General features: G+C 36.1%; 3 protein-coding genes across 5 annotated transcripts; 2 read left to right on the top strand and 1 right to left on the bottom strand.

Annotated features, from left to right (window-relative positions):
• The first annotated feature begins 669 nt into the window (after positions 1–669).
• LOC119995459 lies at positions 670–1,666 on the top strand. Of its 3 annotated transcripts, none has more exons than XR_005467678.1 (2): positions 670–1,190; positions 1,285–1,666. XR_005467678.1 is itself a non-coding variant. In XM_038841970.1 (2 exons), exons 1-2 carry the CDS (start codon positions 961–963, stop codon positions 1,390–1,392), a joined length of 312 nt encoding a protein of 103 aa, XP_038697898.1. In that variant the 5' UTR covers positions 670–960; the 3' UTR covers positions 1,393–1,666. The 3 variants fall into 3 exon arrangements, 1 of the variants encoding a protein (XP_038697898.1); XR_005467677.1 differs by having other exon boundaries at positions 670–1,164; positions 1,300–1,666; XM_038841970.1 differs by having other exon boundaries at positions 670–1,164.
• A 919-nt stretch (positions 1,667–2,585) lies between these two features.
• LOC119995645 (protein FAR1-RELATED SEQUENCE 5-like) lies at positions 2,586–4,491 on the bottom strand. Its single transcript, XM_038842150.1, has 4 exons — positions 3,915–4,491; positions 3,358–3,658; positions 2,684–3,182; positions 2,586–2,600 (listed from the first exon to the last, which is right to left on the bottom strand). The coding sequence occupies exons 1-4, from the start codon at positions 4,489–4,491 to the stop codon at positions 2,586–2,588; spliced, it is 1,392 nt and encodes a 463-aa protein (XP_038698078.1).
• Positions 4,492–9,448: 4,957 nt separating this feature from the next.
• Positions 9,449–10,482, top strand: LOC119989890 (ethylene-responsive transcription factor ERF024-like). The gene has a single exon (XM_038835651.1). The coding sequence runs from the start codon at positions 9,535–9,537 to the stop codon at positions 10,132–10,134; it is 600 nt and encodes a 199-aa protein (XP_038691579.1). The 5' UTR covers positions 9,449–9,534; the 3' UTR covers positions 10,135–10,482.
• Positions 10,483–14,213: the final 3,731 nt, after the last annotated feature.

The raw sequence follows: 14,213 nt of genomic DNA on the forward strand, positions 1-14,213 counted from the left end.
CAAAACTAACAAAATTAGAGGGTCTTTCATGTTGAGGACGCATGAGGAGTACAATGTTTTGGTGCACTAATGAAGAGAGAATTGGGATCGACTAGTATTTTTTGAGATTTGAGTGCTGGTATGAAAACAACTTGGTGGAGTCTTAAGTTTGCAAAACAACATTGCTTGCCTTTTGTGTCAATAAATGTAGTACACCATCAGATTGACATAACTCAATTTAATGGTACATAAGCAAATGTCAAGTTCATCTCATACAAGTAATGCGTTTTCTAAACGTAAATACTATGTAGACGGTCTAGGATAACAAATCTGTGTGGGTTTTTTGGGTTTGAAGGGACAATATTACTTTAATATATTAAAGAAGAGGAAAAAATGCAATTGAGAAGTTGTCTTATCGATATTTGGGAGAGTGAGTTGTCATCCCTTAAAAAAGATTAATATAATCATGTAACCTAAGAAAGTTGAAGGGATTTGATTTATATGTACTTATTAAAGAAGATGAAAAGGTGCCTTTGTAATCCCTTTATTTTTTAAAGAATCATCATCTAAATCCACCAAACATGAACAGGATTTTTTAATTAGTAGTTTCGAGTTTTCATTCATTAATTTCCTTTGTTTCCTTCTTTAGAATGATGACTTAAAATTGGTAGGCTGAAAATGTGCCAAACTTTGGAGAAAATATTCAGTGGGAAGCAAACACCACGTCATCATCTGACGTGGTGTGCATGTCCCATTCATTGGTTGACACCTGGCCACTAAAATCCCAATCAACTAAATTTTAGGTTAGGTTTTAAATCGCTCACAAAATTTTAGTTTCCCAGAGAAAGTTCAAATTTTTAATTTCCTATTATAGTCTCTCGTCCACCTCTTCCTCCTAAACTAGATCTAGACCAAGATCGATTCTGCAACTGGTTTTCTGCTCCGACTAGGATCGATCTACATGGATTCAAGTAATTTCCTATGATAGTCTCTCGTCCACCTCTTCCTCCTAAACCAGATCTAGACCAAGATCGATTCTGCAACCGGTTTTCTGCTCCGACTAGGATCGATCTACATGGATTCAAGAGATTTATCTTTCTAGCAGCATATTTGGATCTTGACATCTTCGCCATCGTTATCATCTTCCTCAACTCGACGTCGATATTGACTCCTCCTCCGCTGAAGGTGTCGAGATGATTTTTTCGATTTGAGTATGATGTTTATTATTTTTTTGAATTTCTTTGTTATATATACATTTTTCGAAGTGAGTATGGGTATTTTTTTGAATTTCTTTGATTATTTTAGGTTCTGCAATTGCAGGTTCTGGACCCTAAATCCTTGTACAAGCATGAATTCATTCTCCTGAAGCGTCTGTTGGGCACTGCAGTAGCACAACACATAGAGTCCTTGTAATATTTAATTTCAGAAGCACATAGGTTCTGGGTAGCACGTATAGTACTTGTAATTTTTGATATTTGGAGAGTTGTTCTTCTTGTTGGTTGGGTCCTTGTAATTTTTGGCTTCCCTTGTACATTTACTTGAATCATTGAGAGCAATATTTGGAGATTTGTTCCTACTGTTGGTTGAGTTCTTTTAATTTTTGGTTTCCCTTGTACATTTACTTGAATCAATGAGAACAATATTTGATCATATTAGGTGTATATGATCAAGTCAGCTGCTTCATCCATCTCTGAATTGCTAGACAATTGTGCCAAGACTATAGCCATTCACTCAAGTCCTTGCAATTTTTGGTTTCTCAGAACTCTATTTTGGTGAAGTTATTAACTGAGGAACAACTATATTTTGGTGAAGTTACTGACTGAGGAAACTAAGCAAAAATATCATGTTCATTCTATGATGTAAAAACAGAGCAATCCCATAGTGATTATCCATGTACAACATTACTTGCAAAGAAAATAAATAGCAACTCAACCAAAATAATCCTTTCCCTGATGCTATTAATGTTCAACATCCTACAAAATAGATCAACAAAATGTGTCATTCATGTCATTGTGAACTACACAGATAATATAAACATATCAGAAATCTCTACGTTCCATATAAACAATACACAAAGCTCCATATCAAGGCTCCATATCAATTCCCATCGATCCTACACCATATTCGGGATAATTGTAGCTGGAAACCTGGCTCAATAGACTTGTGAATGTCATATTTTGTCCATAATCATTGTCAAAGTGTGTAAAACCTGACTGTGAAGTGGAAGGTGCATAACCTGCAACATCGACAATATTATGCATCAATTAATAACCCTTATAGAATTTATAAACAAGCAAGACTACATACCTGATTGTGAAGTGGAAGGTGCATAACCTACAACATTTACAAGAGATTGCATCAATTAATATACCTTATAGAATTTATAAACAATCAAAACAGTAACCTTATAACTCTACATACCTGGCTGTGAAGTTGAAGGTGCATTTTTTGTAGCCCTTTTTCTCCGCTTCTCTAATGGACCCTTCTGTCTTCCATATCCAACGCCTTTCGCTCTCACTTTTGGCGGATCAAGTAATGATGGCCTACCCTGAGCTAAAGATGGGTTCCCAATACGTAGGTCCCTATTATCCAAAGCATTATTTTCTCTATATGATTTCAATCTATCAATGATAACATCCAAATTCTCATTTGCTATCTTAGTAGTATCAATATGAGCTGCACTAATGCTCATAATTGAAAATGCCTTTCTCATCAGATTGTTGAACCGAATGGTCTTTGATGATGCCAAATCACCTTCTGACATTCCAAAATCAAACTCTTTCACAATTCCTTCTTTGACAGACTTTGTCCATCTCTTTAGAACATATTGTGGAGGAATATTTTTAACACCATATTCAACATTCAAAACCCTTAAAGCATGCCGACATAACCAACCTTTGGACTCAAACATTAGACAACTACATGTAATGCTCAAATCTGCAGGATTAAAATGAACCACACGTATTCTTTTGCCACCTTCATTTTTCAAAGTATAGACATGCATTGGCTCTACAAGAGATTTATCCAGGATCACCTCTGAAATACCTTGCAAAAATTCATCTTGAAATTTTCTAAAAATTACATGTGTGTAAATGGTAGACGCATGTTTCAAAATCCCATTATTGCGAACATACAACTTTGGTTTCCCCCGAGCACAACTATAGTCATCTTCAATTTCAGCCTCACGCATTTTCTTCATAATGCTTGACAAATTCAGTTAATGTCATTGACTTACAAGCCATATGGTGAAAAAACATTATTTGTGCTCTCACTTCTTTGAGTTGAGCGAATGCCTGCAGAAAAAGTGTCAAAACTAAAGGCAGGACACCACTTAACTCGAAGTTCATACAACCTTTTAAGCCATTTATTACTACCTACATCCCAACATTGAACCATTTTATCCCAAGTACTTTGAAACTCTTCTTCATTTTCACAACCATGTAATAACTTAGTGAAAAACTTGTTCTTAAATTCAGGCTGTGCATATAGCTGAGGATATTTGTAGTAGCATTCTTTGCAATATGCCACTCACACAAACGATGACGAGTATTGGGAAACACTTTTTCAATAGCATTTGACATAGCTTGATCTTGATCAGTGAATATAGTCTTAGGAGCCTTGTTTCCCATAGATTCCAAAAAAGATTCGAACAACCAAATAAATGAAGACGTGGTCTCATCTAATAAAAATGCACATCCAAAAAACACATTTTTCCAGTGATGATTTACCCCAACAAAAGGAGCACAAATCATATTATACTTGTTAGTGCGATACGTTGCATCAAAAATAACCACATCACCAAAGCAATCATAATCAATCTTAGACAATCCATCCCTCCAAAAAAAATTACTCAATCGACTTTGATCATCAATTTGGGTAGCATAAAAAAAACATAGAATCATTAGTTTGCATTAACTTGAAATGATTCATAAGACTTTGAGCATCCCCGGCAGCTATCATCTTCATTCTTTGAGATTGTAAAAAATTCTGACAATCCCTCAATGTGAACCCAACATTCTTTGCACCCACAGCTTCATTTGTTATGTAAGAATACGCCTTAGTTGCTCTAATTCCAGCATTTGTCATTGATTGTAGAACACTTGAACTAGTTTCAGTCATTTTTTTCCCAGACTTAATCAAATGCCTTTGATCTTCCTTAATTAACTCATGGTTGTGCTCAGCTATTAGATCAATCACTGTCCAAACATCACCTTCAATGCCAAACCTAACACGAGCTTTACAACCACACCTAGTATCTATTCTCTCAATTTTTCTTTGCTCATGTGGTGGGACATATGGTGAAAACCCCTCACAAGAACAAAGAAAAATACACCGACGTAATTCATTCTTCCGATTATATGACTTTTGCCCCCTTCGAACACCAAACCCTTTCTGAATTGCGTACATATTATATGTTTTATAAGCTTCATCCTCACAACTAAATGTCATTCCAATCTTGAAAAATTTTTCATCATCCTCATTGTTAACAACTAATGGGGTTTTGTCAGCCATGGCATAGAAGTCTACATTGAAAAACAAAGAAACACAAAAATTATTTTTCAACAGAGAGACTCGATTTTCAGCATATTTAATCAAGAGGATTAGAATCAAACCCGGATTTGGGTTAAACAAGTATTTAGAAAATGTTATAATGTACAGTCTTTGAACAAGTATTGCTGAAGAGAAAGGACACCAACGATATGGAATGGAGAAGATGATGGAGTTGTACCTATGAAGGAGACCAACAATCTGGAATTGGGAACCCTTCGTAGAGATAAATATGTCACGCCATTGACAAAGCTGTCGAAAATGGGTTGGATTAATCCGATCAGGCGCCGTATGAAGAAGTAGACCGAAATGGGTTTAGATCGTGGTTTTTTTTCTCTCTGGCTTTTTGGATAAAAACAAAATTAGGAACTGAAATATATTCATATAAAATATCAAAAAACCTAGACTCTAAGCGGGAACTTGAAATTTTGTGTGGGTTCTTTAGTGGCCAGGTGTCAACCAATGAATGGGACATGCACACCACGTCAGATGATGACGTGGTGTTTGCTTCCCACTGAATATTTTCTCCAAACTTTGAATATCTAATTGTTTGATAGCTTCAATTAATATCAAACTGCTAACTCTGCGGCTCATGCTTTAGCCAAGTATGCTTTTCAAGTTTAGGGTTTACGGGTATGGATAGAGGAAGCCCCTAACTCAGTCATGAGAGTTGTTCAAGAAGTGGGAACAATATCAAATTAAGCCATCAAAGTCTCCAGGTTATGTGATTTTGAAGGAATATCATGATTAGTTGGACGTTTTAACTTTGTATATTTTTTGAGATTTCATTTTTGGTAACTAGCTTTTTTACTGTAGCTAATTTATTCTGTCTTATTGGTGGCTCGAGTGCCTATATTGGCCTCCAGTTCTTTTACCCTTCAATTGAGGTTTTTAATATATATATTAATATATGTGGCCAATGACCTTTAAAAAAATAATAATTGAATTCAAGATCAGTCCTCATTTGCTTTTGGTTTGAAATTGATATATATATATACAACTATATAAAGCATAACCCAATCATTATTTCAACTAACGTCGGAGAAGAATACTATATTTGGAAATATGGTCGAAAGTGAGCTGAACAACTTTCAATAATTTGTTTGGCAGTTTTTAGATTACTAGTGTGTTTCCAGTGACAATAAATTTGAATCTTGGTGCTGTCAGTCTTTATTTAAATTTGTTGGGCCTGTTAGGATGGGCCCGGTATTTGAACTAAATGAAATAGGACCATAATATTAATAATTCCTTTCAAGTACTTGTGGTCCAGCCCAACTTCAATCCCATATTTTTCCTAGGCAATATATTTACGCAAGCCCAACATCACGCCTTAAAGAGATGAATGATGAATCATCTACGCTTGGGCCCAAGAATAATTAAGGTTCATGGAACGCATTTGTATCCAATTAACGTGTGTTCATACACGTTTTTTTTCTTTTCTGTTCTTTTTTTTTTCCACATCTTACTCCTCAGGCCATTCTTTTTTTTTTTTAGTACAAGTATAAATACAATATACGATACACCACCAGATCAAGCCTCTGAAAGTACAGGTGTCAGCAGACCCCACCCAGGAGGCACAAATCAAGCCCACCAGGGGCAGACTATCAAGCCCACACACCTCCTTGTAAATATTCGGAGGAGGTGAGACTAGAACCCATGACCTTAGTCAGAGACATGCAAAGTTATTGCCACTCAACCAATGGCTCATTTGCACTCCTCAGGCCATCTTTGTGGCAACTGTATAAATATATTTCTATTTTTCTTAATCACACAAAAAATTAATTCGGTTACGCTTCCATTGGAGATTTTTTTTAAAAAAATGACATATTAATACTACTTTCAAAACTTTTGGACATCTAGATCCACTCTAACAAACTTTATTCCTCATAAATCCATTTTTATTTTTTATAATTATTTAAATCATTGAAATTTTATCTATTTCATTTTTTGCCCATTTTTCAAAGATGTTTTAATCTAATATGGTTTTTCTCTTGTTATTTTCTCTCTATGCTACATCTCTCTCTCATCTCACTACAACTTCTTTCTCCACTACATCTCTCTCATCATTGCATTTTTCTCTCTCCTATTACGTTATATCTATCTTATTACTACATCTTTCTCTCTCTCTCTCTCTCATCTCCTTTTCTGGTGGTTGTTTTGGTCGAAATATGGTTGGGCATTGTGTTTCTCTGTGAAGGGAGTCCAACAGTGGTGGTGGTGTGGCGAACAGACGCCGGAATCGACTGAATCTGAAGTTTTTTCAAAACAATAACATTTATCGACAATGTTATTGTTTTAAAATAGTAACATTAGCTGACCAATGATATTGTTTTAATACAGACATATCGAGTGATAGTTTTTGGACTGCATATGGCTGGACATTGTGTACTTTAATGAGGGGAGTCCAACGATGATGGTGGTATGACGAACAGCCAACGAAATCGATCGGATTTGAAAATTTTTTCAAGTAGTAAAATTAGCCGACCAATGTTACTGTTTCGAAACAGTAGCATTGGCCAACCAACTTTACTGTTGACCAATGTTACTATTTCAAATGTTACTATTGAAACAGTAATATTGGCTGACCAACTTTACTATTTTAAAAGGGTCATATCCGGTGACCGTTTTGGGTTGTATTTGGTTGGGCATTGTGCGACTCAGTGAGGGGAGTCCAACGGTAATGATGGTGTAGCGAACCGTCACAGGAATCGGCCGGATTTGAGACGTATTTCTCTTTTATCTTGTCTCTTAATCACACAAAAAATTAATTCGGTTACGGTTCCATTGGAGATTTTTTTAAAATTTATTCTCTCTTTTATTCCTTGAAAACAAATGAAAAGGAGAATAATATGTGAAAAGTGACTAGTCTTACGTAACCATTTGATGATAGCTTAGTGGTGAATTTCTCTGAAGTCATAATGTATACTTGGGATGTCCTGAATTTAATTCTCACTAGGAGAAATACTCTTGCTACTACAAGTTTGACTTTTGATCCAACTTATCCTATTATCATGTGAAAAACTTATGTGTTGCAGGCGTGATTACCCAATTTTAGGCCATATGATCATATGTCTTACTCACTATGACTAAGAAGTTGGGTCTGTTTGAAAATTGCTCGTCCCATATTTTTGAAAAAAAATTCTTATAATAACCTCAAACTCATTTAAATAACATACGCGATTCAATTTTTTGAAGAGGACTCTTTTTGTAAAGTTTGCTCATGGCCACTCAGAAACGCCATTGGCGGTTCCGTCTGGCTGGAATGATATGTCCCAAACAGAAAACCCATGCTCTCGCGGCCCGAGAAGAACTGCCGCCAGATGATAGCCGCTGTCCCAGTGGGTTGCGAAACGGGCCCCTTGTTACAAGTAGTAACGCGGCGAGGCAGGCCTCAAAAATGGCAACACGGTTGGTTATATGGCATTCCATTCTCTTATGATTAAGGCTAGCTAGTCTAGGTTTTTGAGGGAAAAAAAAAAAACCAACCTTTACAGCTAAGTTCCTCCGAAGAGGAGTTTGTCTAAGTGTTTGGGATTTTCTGTTCTGGGGTCCCCAGATGTCTGTTTCAGAGGGTGACACACTTGTATATATTGATTTTTAGATAATCGTGGGGGCAGCACAAAACCCACAACCTAAACACATATCATATCCAGGACATAGATTTTATGCTTACTGTTTTATTGGAACACCAACCCACATCAGATGGAAAATAGTAACGCCCACTATAGTATGATCACACACTTCAATCCTTACGTTTTGACAGTTTTGTGGGTGGTCTCTTGTACGGATTGTCTTTTCTTAGAGTCGCTTCCTATTTCCATGGTCAAACTAGGTATGGATGTAGTCGTGGAATTCTAAAATAGCTCAACTTGTTAATTTCAAATCTATACTACTACTACTACTACTACTACATTAAATTTGAAGAATTTTGAGTTTATTTGTTGTATCACGTGAAACTTAATAAATAAAATTATAAAAATATGTTACTGTAAAAGCACTGAATATATAAATATAAAAAATTAACTTCATTGAAAATATAACTAAAAATCTAAGCATAAAAATCTAAAATAATTATTTTTCATTCATGTATTTGCTTATGTGATCTATGTTTCTGTCATGTTTTTTTATTGATAAATTTATTGTTAGAATTTAAATTTTTTAAAAATATTAATTTAGATTATTATGATAAATTTATTCTCTTAAGTTTTTTGTGAGGCAACAAAACTACGTACGACACAAACCTGCAAGGATCTATCTCCTGCTAGCTTAACCACTCGTGAGTGATATCAATTGACTTGTGCTTACATATATCAAGAACAAGAGCAATGGCACCAATGTGAAGGGTGTAAAATCGGGTATTTATAATTTGAGACAGAAACATTAACATAATCAAATATTGACTTGCAATTCTTATTCAAAAGGAATATAGAATATTATGTTTTTTTTTTAAGGATTATATATATGTTGGACTTAAAATTTGTATTCAAAACTTCCTTACTTCAATCCGAGAGAATTCGGAAATGATTCAGCTTACATTTTAATTCTCTTTTCATAAATGGATAACAAACTCAATCCCTAAATAATCTGTAAAAATAAAGATTAAAAAAAAAAAGATTTTCCTATTTTGGCATTTATATGATCTAATAGATTTGACAGTCATATCTTCCATGCTCTCTAGTTACTATTTCTGTTCTCAAATCCAATAAAGCGACGTATAGTGGGTAGAAATAATAGTCAGTTTATATGTAGTTTGGCTGCGTAAAACGCCGTCCAACCCAGATATCCAACATAAAAGCTGGCTTACAGCCTTACACCCCCAAATACTTGAAGAACGCAATTCATCAAACAACTGGTTTGCACTCTCAGTACTCTGCATCTGAATCTCTCCCTCCAAAATTCATTCCCCATAAATGGCGTCCCTTCTCTCCAACTTCAATCCCATCACCAATCTTCCCGCCATTCCTTTGATTTCCAACAACAATAATATATTAATCTTTCCAAATCATTATGCAATCCTCAAAAAGTACTAGTGCCAGCAGCAGTGGTGATACTCGGGCTTCGGGGCGCCACCCAATTTATCGTGGAGTTAGGCGTAGAAGCAGTGGGAAATGGGTGTCGGAAATTCGGGAGCCGAGAAAGCCTACTAGAATCTGGCTAGGCACATTTCCAACCCCTGAGATGGCGGCTGTTGCCTATGACGTGGCGGCGCTTGCACTCAAAGGGCCGGGAGCTGAGCTTAATATGCCAAACGTGGCGCCTTCTTTGCCCATCCCTGCCTCCACCTCTCCCCGCGATATACAGGCGGCCGCGGCCTCTGCTGCAGCGGCAATTGGGGCGGCGAAAGATGCTTTGGGAATTCAGAGCGATCAAAATGAAGGGAATGAAACAGTAGGAGTGCAACCTGATCATCAAAGGCCAATATATATGGATGATACGTTTGTTGATGAGGATCTGATATTTGATATGCCTAATGTTCTCGTTAACATGGCAGAAGGGATGCTTCTTAGCCCGCCTCGCTTGGGGACTAATTATTATGATGATGATATTGCGGCTTCTGGTGCTGATGCTGAAAGCAGCGGAGATCAGAATCTCTGGAAATTCCCATGATCCAAAACTAAACTATATATATATATATATATATCGATCAAGAATTAATGACACCAATGTCTGTAAACCTAAATTAATATAAAAAAGTAAGAAGCAATGATCAAGATAATCTATGCCTTCAGAAATAAAAGTATGTGTGATCGATCGATATTGTCCTGCATTGAAGGCCTAAATGCAGGAGTTCGATCCATTGGAGTGATTTGTTTTATCTTTTTATTGTACAAGGGACCTTTCCTATACGCGATTTGCTGTTCACTTGTTTTGAGATTTTAATCTTTTGGAGTGAAAATATTTCTGAGCTTTTCATGGGTTGATTTCACCAGTATAGTGACTTCTTCATTCCTTCAATTCCGCTGAATCTACTTCAAGCATTGTGAATTTGTGATGTCATCCCGAATTTGGAGTGTGTGGTGTATGTTGATGTGATATTGATTTATGGCCATTAACTGCCACCAACAGAAGAGCAACTACCAGAATACCAAATTAAGGTTTAAGGTAGGATCATGATTATGAGCAGCAAAAAAAAAGAAGAAAAGATTAAGAGCCAATTGTCTGAATAATTAAATGTTTGGAAGAAGAATCAGAAAGAAAACCCTATACGTACCATTTTAAATAATAGCTGCTGGACCGTAAAAAAGGAAGATTAATGATTTCATAAGAAGAAACAACAAGCAACGGATGACATTTGTGGTTTGATTTGGTTTGGTTTGGTGAGAAAAGCAATCCAAGTTGGGGGCGGCTTTAGTCAATAACAATTATTATTACGTTGATTAATTTCCTAAACTGGCATTTCTCTTCTAACCGTGTAAACCTAAACCTATTTTTCCTTAGCCTCCTATTCTGTCCCCCCCTTCCTTTGCAAATAAACGTGGCCCACCTTACCCTCGGTCGTTGACGTGTCATTCTCAAGCTCCACCTTCTTCAATACAGGTTAATTTCCTACTCATGCATCGTAGATTCATTAATTAACAGAGTGTTTACCGTTTAGGACCTAGTGATTCATTAACACACTTGTTAAACTCATCGTTTCTAAGAGTTCTAGGAGTAGTCAGTACTAAACCACTTGGCGATTATATCCTAATTATTTATCTCTTCGGACTTAGGGTATAAAAAATATTATCCGAAGTGGGGAGTTTGATTTTAAGCTGGTACGGTTATTTCGAAGTTTAGCATGTCCAAAAAATATTCAAAATGTTATCTTGTTGGGTGGATTTGTATGTGTTTGGTCTGACTCGAGTTTGGACATAGTGAACTTGTCCAAAAAAAGAGTATGTTTACTGAGTTGTTCTCGGTTATCAAATCGATCGAAATAAGAAATGAACAATGACCAAACAAATAGCATATTATACATGTTAATTGCTTAATGGATAGAGTCAATATCAGTGATAATGAGGGGAACCAAAAGATGATTTAAGAGCCGGCGAAGACAAAAAGGACTAAAAGCACCTAAAAAATACACAATAGTCACCTAGATTGACTGTGCTTGCTTAATTAAATATGCGTTATGCCTGATCCTATTCATGAGAAGATATGACATCGACCGCCTCTCAAATCTCTTAATGCCCTCTATCTATCTGAAGGGAGTATAAATAATCAATAATGAAACAGCCTAAACCCAACTGTCCCACCTACAACATTTTTTTTTTCATTTGATGACAAATTAAACAGTTGATTAACTGTTACAGTTCTTGTTTTCTTGATAATCCACTCTTATTAATCTTGGAGAATGATTACATTTTTTTTAAACTCAACCCCCTCTCTATGTTATGACTTAAAATATCACATCGGTTGAGTAAAACATGAGTAAAGCTACCTCCTTACATGTCAATTAGACATTTTGTTAGGTTCAATGAGTTGGGCTTCATCAAGTTGTTGGATTTTGGAGAAAAAACCCATGTGAGTTCAATGTATCGACGGAGAACCGATAAACCCAAAAACGAACAATATGATTAGTTGTACGGGGTGGCATTTCTGACACTATACGATAATTAAATGCTAGCACAAACTTAAAGACTAATTAATTTTAACATGTTTATTTTGTGTAGTTGAATTGCATTAAATCATATCTTTTTAAGAAGTTCGATTTTGAAAAAATGAGAGACAAATGAAGTACAAATTTTGCAGTGGTTGGAGAGGATTATATAGAAATTTACATTTAATCTTGTGCAAACCTTCTCCAACCCTTTCCTCCACAACCACCGCAACGATCTTCGGCTCTTCCCAAGCTTAGCCTAAAAATAAGATTTAGTACACGGGAACTTGTAGCAACAAAATTGCACCGATATTGCTACCTTAATTAATTGCTAGGCAAGACGTAGCGCAATTCTTCGTTGGGCCTAGTAGCAGACTTCCTAATATTGGGCTAGCCGAAACATTGTTTGGTCTAAATGGGCTACGGCTACGGAAAGGCTGGAAAAAACATTGTGGCCATGTTTTCATAGGCCAGCCCGGGTCAGTATCTTTGAGCTTGTATCATCTGGCCCATCCCTTCCTAACAATAAAGGGCCAGATAAACGGACTGGCGGACTTTGGCCCATGTTTTTAACAGGCCATCCCTGGTCATCATTTTTTTCGTTTGTATTAGCTGGCCCAACCTAAACGAAAAGCAAGGGGCCAGATTTAGCAGCCTAGCCAATATTGGGCCAGGCCAGCCTGTTGATTGGATGGGCACTGGATAAAATATTGTGGCCATGCCGTTTTCTCATGCCCAGCCCATTTTTGGCATCCCTCAGGCCCTCAGCCACAACAAATTCGATGGAATGCATGCATAATAAATACGACATGTTGACAGATAGTCATAAGATAGATAAATATCATAACTAAATATTATCATAATAAAATTAAATAAAGTTTTGGAGAACGATATTTGGGCTCCCGAAATGCAAACATTTTTGGTTTTCTTTTTACTGCTAGAGATCCTGACTCGTTCCATATCAATATATGGTGGGGTTAATTAAAATAAAGCCATGCAATGCAACAGTCTCTTCGAGTAAGTAATTAAGTGTGTAGCTAGCTAGGAGAAAGAAAAATAGGTTTGAATTTCAGTTGGCAGGCATGCATGCATGGTTATATTTTTTAGTTGGACCAGAAATAGGTGAGAGGATTAATGGAATGGTAGGAAATACCAATTCCTTGGCATCATTAGTTAGGCAAATTAGGCCAAGTCTTTTGTCAATTTTCATACTTTAATTTTATCCTTGTAATTATGTCCAGGCCACACCATGTAAAGCACACAGAGAAATTGAATGTTAGGTACCTAAGCTATATCGGTATCCTTGTATTCATGGCATGCATTGGAACCTGTCCTTTCCTTTTTTGGATAAAAAGATATTCATTGAAAGAGCCATCAATAATTAAAACCTAAGAGAAATAAAAATTAATCCAATCGCAAAGTTGCTAATTGTCATCATATACAATTAATTAGCCTAGCTAATTCACAAAAGATGCTCGAAACCAATCTGAACCAATAGAAACCTTGTCAACTCATCAATCATAATAATGTTTGTTTTTTTTTTATCGAAAACGTAAGAGCGACTATCGTTAGGCCAAGAACTCCTTGATACCAATCAAATAATGTTTACAAGAAATCAAAAAATTGAGATTTCAATCTCATCGTGTACTAAACAATGAACATATATATAAATAAGCCAAAGAATATGAAAAACAAGATTTACAATTTAAGGTTTACTCCGCTAGGGTTTGTTGATGTTCCACAACCAGATATCATGTACAATGTTAAAAGGGTTTTGGTCATTTTTGAACTACAACCACCACCTCTCCCAAGTCGATCGTCCGCACTTTAAAGCGCTCTAGCTTAAGAGATAACTCCATTGCTGATCTGCCATTGCCATGGCCTTGTACCAAAGCCGAATCAACCATAGAACTCATAACAATACTGCTTTGAAAATCGAATGCGAGTGAATCAATCAAATAAATGCCTGAAAATGTATCTTCAAATGATGGATTAACAAACAAACTGATTCTTCTAATCAAGAACAATAGATGGAATTAAGCTGGAATGGGAGAGCATGCAATAAGAAAGTTTTTAATAGTTTGTTGTGAGTCTATTAGGCATTAGG

This window comes from Tripterygium wilfordii, chromosome 3 (assembly GCF_013401445.1).
Source record: "Tripterygium wilfordii isolate XIE 37 chromosome 3, ASM1340144v1, whole genome shotgun sequence".
Lineage (NCBI taxonomy): Eukaryota > Viridiplantae > Streptophyta > Magnoliopsida > Celastrales > Celastraceae > Tripterygium > Tripterygium wilfordii.